Source organism: Mustela nigripes, chromosome 10, assembly GCF_022355385.1.
Source record: "Mustela nigripes isolate SB6536 chromosome 10, MUSNIG.SB6536, whole genome shotgun sequence".
Classification (NCBI taxonomy): Eukaryota; Metazoa; Chordata; class Mammalia; order Carnivora; family Mustelidae; genus Mustela; species Mustela nigripes.
Window position 1 is genome coordinate 47,189,848 of NC_081566.1, and position 7,423 is coordinate 47,197,270.

General features: G+C 43.7%; 1 protein-coding gene across 1 annotated transcript; it reads right to left on the reverse strand.

The window, feature by feature from the left end:
- Window positions 1-2,170: 2,170 nt before the first annotated feature.
- On the reverse strand, window positions 2,171-5,522 carry RGS2 (regulator of G protein signaling 2). Its single transcript, XM_059413320.1, has 5 exons — window positions 5,362-5,522; window positions 4,229-4,330; window positions 4,065-4,126; window positions 3,332-3,498; window positions 2,171-3,038 (listed from the first exon to the last, which is right to left on the reverse strand). Exons 1-5 carry the CDS (start codon window positions 5,469-5,471, stop codon window positions 2,844-2,846), a joined length of 636 nt encoding a protein of 211 aa, XP_059269303.1. The 5' UTR covers window positions 5,472-5,522; the 3' UTR covers window positions 2,171-2,843.
- Window positions 5,523-7,423: the final 1,901 nt, after the last annotated feature.

Genomic DNA, 7,423 nt, shown 5'->3' on the forward strand with positions numbered 1-7,423 from the left:
TATGAATGATGAGTGAGAGCTAAAATTGCATTCCCTGCAGAGGGATTATTAGGTGCAAAGGCTCTGTGGACCAGTGGGCATGCTACCTGCTATGGGAATGGAAGCGGGTCAGTGCGGCCAGCAGAGCTGGGGAAATGTGGTGAAGACGAGGATGGATTGGAAGGAGGGTGCAAACTGTGCAGGTACTAGGCCATAGTAGGGATAATGCCTTTATCCTAATTGTTTGGAAGACCTGCCAAGGGTTTATAAGCAACAAGAGACAAGATCAAGCTTATGTTTGAAATGGATTCTCAGAATTAAAAAGCAGGGGACACATGGAGGTAGGGTAAGAATGAGGGGCGTCTTGACATGCATCAGATATTGGCATCTTTGATGAGGGTGGCCAGGAAAAGCGGGCTGGAAATATATTTGAGCTAAAATAAATAGGACTTGGTAATGATTTGAAATGTATGGCATGACTCTTAAGTTTCTCTGTTGGCCAAAATCTTTCCAAATGAAGGCATAGGCAGACCTGACAGATTTATTCTCTTAAGACATGTCTCTGTCAATAACTCTTCAGAATTCATTGATTCAACCACTATTTACAGAGCCCCTGTTTGGGGATATCCTGGTTGCTGGCAATGCAGGAGTGCGGGAGGGAGTCTTTCACGGAACTTATGCCTGTTGGTACCAGACACTTCGGCTAAAATGAAGATTAGTGGAAAAACAATGAAAGCAGTATTTAAACTATGGGGGTAGTAGTGTCAATTTTTTAAGATTTTATGTACTTAAGTGAGAGAGAGAGAGAGAGTGCAAGCAGAAGAAGAGGTAGAGGGAGAGGCAGACTCCCTGCTGAGCAGAGAGCCCCATATGGGACTTAATCCCAGGACCTCAGGATCATGACCTGAGCCAAACACAGATGCTTAACCCACTGAGCCACCCAGGCACCTGTCAATTTCTTTTGGCAAATCAGTATGCCTTTTTTTTTTTTTTAAGTCATTTACAATTTCTAAAGCCCCTTACTATTCCATAGGTAGTGGGATAGATGGGGAGGTGTACACTGAGGAACTAAGAAAGATGGACTTCCGAGGTCAGAAAGCTATGAGAAATTATTACCTCAGCTCAGGTCTTGCAAATCTGAGACGAGGGCTCTCATTCCTTTTTGAGCCTGTAATTAAGGAGGGGAGGAAAGAAGCCTCCTGGAGAAGAGTATTCCTTTTCTAAAGAACCAGTTTGAAAAATAACAGATTCAAGGCCTCTCACTCTCAGCTAGGAAAAAAAAAAAGCACATTCCTAAATTAAGTTTAAGAAACAAAAGTGTGCTTCTTTTGCCTTCATCATTAGCTAAAGTAACATAACCAGATTCTTTATTGGCCCAATGAAGGCAGGAGAATCAGGAAAATCCTGATTTTTGTATTGATCATACCAATTTCAGGTTGCATCTTGGAAGTTCATGTCTGTACCCTGTGGGGGAAGTAGGAACCAAGGGAAATATAAATGTCCTACATTCACCTTGTTTGGCTTCCTTTTTCATTTGTGAAGCAGAGCTATATGAATTACTCTGGTGCTTTGTCTACATTATATTATTTTACATTTTTTTTTAAAGATTTTAGTCATTTGACAGAGATCACAAGTAGGCAGAGAGGCAGTCAGAGCAAGAGGGGGAAGCAGGCTCCCTGCTGAGCAGAAAGCCCGACGCAGGGCTCGATCCCAGGACCCTGAGACCATGACCTGAGCCGAAGGCAGAGGCTTAACCCACTGAGCCACCCAGGCGCCCCTATTATTTTACTTCTTATACTTAGCTAGTCTTTAGTAGATATCCAGAAAGGGCTTTAAGGTAATTTTTTGTTTGTTTTTATTAAAAATAAGCTTGATTTTTTTTTTTTTTTTTTTGGTAAGGTTATATTAGAAATTTTGACCCCAGAGTGGTTTTAAGGAGGTGGTCTGACTTCTCTTGGCCTTCATAATGTTTATTAGGTTTAAAAAAGAGGTAACTGCAGAGAAGGCATACTCCTATCACTTCTCATTTCTGACCACTGTCCGTTTTTATGGAACGGGCACATCACCTACGATACTCTTGGTTACTGGAAAGAGGTTTCCCTTGTATCTGCCGTATTTCCAGTTTAACAATCCCCTCTCCTCCAACAACCCACAACCCCCCCCCCCCAATATCTGAACCAAATACTCAACATTATTTATCAAAATAAATTTATTAAATGTATTCAAAGACCACGTCAAAGTTTAGCTGCCTTCAGGACAGTTTTTGGCACTCATCATGGACAATGTAGTTTCCTACACGACAGCACTCATTCTATTACACCACGTGAACAATTCAAATACAGACCGTTTCAGTTTTAGTGTTACATGAGACAACAGTACTGATGATCTGTAGTCATAAGAACTTCAACACCCTTGCACACAGTAAACATTTTAACATTACTTACTCCTAAATAACTAAAACTAAAACCACTATGTGGTAACATGGACTGATTTAGGGAAAGATACACAGCCAGCTAGCTAAGGCCACATAATCCCAGACCTATTGATTTTTAAATGCTTTTGGACCAACAGTATCACATCATACCTTGGGGTCTCACATTCCTATTTCTGCCTTCCCAGTGTGAGACACACCACATGTAGACCACTTTCTCCCTGTGTCCTGGACACAGCTACGGAAGCTGTCCCAATACAAGCTTCTCCTAGACAGTTACCACCTTCCTGATGCACTAACTCTGAATCAATAGTTCTGAGTGATGTTTCTTGAACACCCAGGCTAAATTCAAGGTCAGTCTTTTTGGCAGGTCACAGCCTTTCCCCTTAGGAAAAAAATGAAATGTCCTCCACATTGGGCTCCCTTTCTCAGCTCATGTGGCGTGGGGCTCAGTGGTGATCTGAGGCTTTTTACACAAGTCCTGGTAAAATTCTGACTCCAAGAAACGGGGATAAGAGTTGTTCTCCATCAAGCTGTAGACCCTCTTCTGGGCAGTTGTAAAGCAGCCACTTGTAGCTTCTTGTATATTTTGAGCAATCAGAGTTTTGGTTTGAAAATCTATGTTTATCTGAAATTTAAAAAAAAAAAAAGTGGTTTATTCCATATTCAGAACTAGAGATTGATACCTGTATGATATTTGAAAACAAGAAGCAAAAACTATAGTGTGTGATAAGCTTCATTAGCCAGGTCATTTAAGAAATAAAATCAATCTAATTAAAAACCAGAATTAGTTTCTAAAAACCATTTAACTCCCCGCCCCCGAGTCCCCTGGCCTTTAATTTAATTTGATGTCTTTTGTTTTGTGTTGGTGCTAAGAGTGTTCAAAATATGCTGCAATGAAGAACACTGTTTCCCCCTTACCTCTTTTGGAGCTTCTTTTTCTATGAAATCAGTATATATTTTCCTTGCTTTGGAGGACAGTTTTTGGGGTGACTTGGTTTTTTTGAAGTCTTCACAGGCCAGCCAGAATTCAATATTTTCTTCACAAAACTCAGATTTTAAAAAAGCCCTGAATGCAGCAAGACCATCTAGGGAAAGAGGAGGAAAAAAGTATACAGAATGTGAACTGGGTGACCAATTCATCCCTTCAATTTTTTCCAGAACTACCATTTTCCCACTCCTATATTTTATTATTTCTAGATGATAGCAATTTTCTTGATTTCACTCAAACTTGTAATCCTCTCAATTTAGCTCTTTAAAGGCTAAGATGCTAATATGCAAAATGCTTAAGTTGGTGCACTGCTACAAAAATATAAATAGTTAACTTTGCTATTAATGCAAATATTTATATGGGAACCTAAATTCTCTGGGAACTAAACCTCCTGGAAACATTGTATGCAATGGAAAAGCTGATTCAACCCTAAGGAAGAGGAACTGCCACTATAATTTTGGCTAATTTTTCTTCCCTGTCTACAGTGAATAAACCATGCATTTCCATGGTTAAATACTAGGAAATAAAGGAGAAAAATAGGCATTATATTTTTAGCGATTATAAAGCTGAACTCCCCTTGGGCAGTCTGCTTTTCTGTTGTGTGAACAGCTTTTTCTAGATGTGTGATACTTGAAATGGATCAAATTCAACAGGTTAACTTACATTTACTGGCTAGCAGCTCATCAAATGCTTCTGACCACAGTTGTGCTTCCTCAGGGGAAGGCCTGCAAGAGAAAGTCTGCATGTGAGCTTGGGCACATCACAGTTCCTCTTTCCAGCACAGCAGCAAGTGATTCACATTTCTAAGTACAAGATTTTCAACTTACTTGATGAACGTTTGCTGTTTGCTTTTCTTGCCAGTTTTGGGCTTTCCAGGAGAGGATGAATTTTGCAAGAAGTAGCTCAAACGGGTCTTCCAATCTTTTAATCTTAAAAAAAAAAAAAGAAAAAGATACTCACTAAGTGGGAACATTTTACATTGCTACTGCAGTTGGAGGCATTTTTACCAAATAAAGTCACCCAGTAGCTACCAACCAAATAAGACAAAACAAGAACTCTTCAAGTCAGTCTTACGCATTTTACATTTAAACCTAGCACCTACGTGCCGAACACAGTTTCATCCATTCATCTCAACAGAAGTACTACTTTTATAACCAAGAGTAAGACTACTTAAAATGACTAGGGTAGTTAAATGAATTTAGTTGGCATACTTCAAAAGGCAGATGCTATTTCTGGCCCACAAAAGGCAACAGTTTTTATGCAGCCTTAATTATAATTCTGAGACATTTCACACTTGAAACCTCCAGTGGAACTGCCTGGAGCCAGTCAGCATTCATTTCCCCTAGAGCAGGAGGCTCTGGACCACACTAGAAGCCATGAGGGAGGTAGGTGTGGGTGAGTGTGTGTGTGTCTGTGTGTGTGTGTGTATGACTGACCCCCCCCCCCCACAACACTCATTTTATTCAGATCATGCACAACAAGGATTCGTTTCAGTCTTTGATGGGTCAGATATGCAGTTCCATTTTTTAAAACGAATATAATCAGAACTAACGAAAATACTCCTCCCAGAAGCTGTGTAAGCTGATCAAAACTTACAATGCAAGGTACCATTTCTGGGGATGCCCTTCGGCCGCAGGATTCTCGGATGTTATCGTAAATGCAGGGGACAAAAAGCCAACCTGCAATTTCTCAGGCGCATCTACCACCGCCTCCTGTTCAAAAATTTTCTCAATTCCTAAACTACCGAGACTCCTTTGCTCACATAACGAAATCAGTACATACCACACGGATTTAACCTTACTTAGCAAATTGACCTTTTCCACATTTTTTTTTTTTCCCCCTGCAGAAGCGCAGGTTAGAGTTTCCTAATGTCAATCCAAACCGAGCCGGAATGTAGCACGTTTGCAGCAACCCGGAGAGCCAGGTCCGCAGCGAGGGGCGGGAGAGAAGCCATACTCACAGGGTCCGCTTCATTTTTTCCCGCTTCTCCTCGCTCTTGGGGCTGTTGCCGGAGCTCTTGTCCATGGATCCGCAGTCGTGCTGGACAGCCAGGAACATGGCACTTTGCATTATCTTCCTCCTGCTAGGGCCGCAGACGTTTGCGAGAGACTGTGCGCGGCCACATTTATTAGAAGGGGCGGGGCGGGGCCTCAGGCCGCCGGTCCCGCCCCCAGAGGGCGCCGATTGGTCGGTTGGAGACGGGCACGGGGCGGGGTCAGCCCCCCGCCTGGCCTGCGGCAGTCCCGGGCGCTGCGGAAGGGTCTGGAAGCGGGGCCCGCTGACGTCTGCGGCTGCTGCGTCGTGCGCACTCGTGCCAGACCCGGCGGCTGGTGGGGTTTGGTGTGGGATCGGACGGAGAAGCGCAGCCGCGAGCCGCGGCCAGCGACCTTTCTCAAGGACTGGCGGCCCCCAGCGAAGGGAGGGAGCGAAGTTGGCCGCGGGCCGGAGGCGGGAGGGGGGAGAGCGGAGAGAGCGGGGAGAGGGGTCCCCCCAGGCCCGCGCTCCGCTCCCCTCCCCCACGCTTACGCGCCCCCGCCCGCGGAGTGGAGCGCTGCTTCCCCGCCGGGCCGGACTCCCTTGTAGGGGACCAGGGAAGAGTTGCCTTGTGTCGAAATAAGATGTACCCCCCGCTTTCCCACCGCTTTTGAGGGCCCGCTCTCTTCCCGCCCCTCATTTCTTGCTTTGCAAACTGAGGCGGTTGGGAGACCCTCGCCTATTCCGCTCTGCGATTCCATTTAGTGTGCGGGGACGGAAAAGATGAAAAGCAGGAACCCTGACAATTCAGGGGCAGGTGGTGTGACCCACTCCGCAGCTTGCCGGGGCCTCTTGAACACGTTTGGGAATGAATGATAAATAGGGAAGGAGCAGGAGAAAGTGACTTCATCAGATCATAGTGTTTTTGACTGTGTGTGCCTTTTTGATCACCAAAGGATGCGTGATTGGGCGTGTCCGTGGGGTTGCAAGCTGTTTCTCCGGAGTCCTTGGCTGCTTTTCCTTCCAGAGCAGAGATCACAGATCGCCCTGTGCTGAGACAGAGGGAAACACCGAGACCTCGCAACTGTAACACGCCAGAGCCATTCTTGTTTAAGAATGCAAGGATGCAGGATTTCCTCCTGAGTCATTCCTGGTTGCCTTAGAATTTACCAGAACACTTAACTGGAAAAAAGGGGAGAGGTGGGGAGCGTAGAGAGGAGGAGGAGACGTTAGCGGTTTACTTGAATAAGTTTAATTTGTTATTTCTTCAAAAATCATCTCTACTGTAGCCAGCTGTAAATATTTTGATTGGAAGGACAGAGAACCTCCACAATAGATAACCTCAACACAATTACTTGTTTCAGGTAACAGAACTGTACAGTGGAATATTCAAATGGTTTCCCCATCGAGCATTTAAGTAGAAAATAAGATTAACAGCAAGGTAGTGATTAGGCTGCGAAATTCTCCCTGATTTGCATTAGAACTGCTTAAAGAAAATCAGAACTAGTTTAGCGTCTTAAAGTGAGCTGCCAGTAATTGGGAGCTCCAAGTTTGACTTGTAGGGTAAAATGGGCAATTATTACTAAAGAGAACAGTCATACTTGATTATGGAAAGGAAAGCCATTTAGATCTCAGTAGTAAGTACTTTAAAACATGTTTGTGAAATGTAAGAATGCTATTTTTCTCATGCATATACTCTTTTATCTGTAAAAGAACATCGCATATTTCCATCTATTTTCACTTCCTGATTATTCAATAATTATTTATTAAATAAGTGTGATAAATAGGAACTTGCTTTTTTTGCGGGGGGGCAGTGTAAACCTTAATACATTATTCACTTAGAACCTCAGATGATAGAATTCACTCATAGTGGAAGGTCCAGGAGTTCTGACAAAGAGACAGCAAGGAGAAAGAGCTGGACCTGTGTCTGGAGACCTAATTAGAGTCTCAGCTTAACCAGTAAGTGCTAAGTAACCGTTGAGACTGTCTCATCACACCTCCTGGAGCCCCAGTTTCTCATTTGTACTAAGAGTAATGTACCTTTATTG

Coding starts and splice junctions, on each gene's coding strand:
- RGS2 (XM_059413320.1), bottom strand. CDS start 5,471: ATGCAAAGTGCCATGTTCCTGGCTGTCCAGCACGACTGCGGATCCATG. Junction 4,331..5,361: donor GAAAAAATGAAGCGGACCCT/GTGAGTATGGCT, acceptor TTTTTTTTTAAG/ATTAAAAGATTGGAAGACCC. Junction 3,039..3,331: donor AAAAAGAAGCTCCAAAAGAG/GTAAGGGGGAAA, acceptor TTTAAATTTCAG/ATAAACATAGATTTTCAAAC.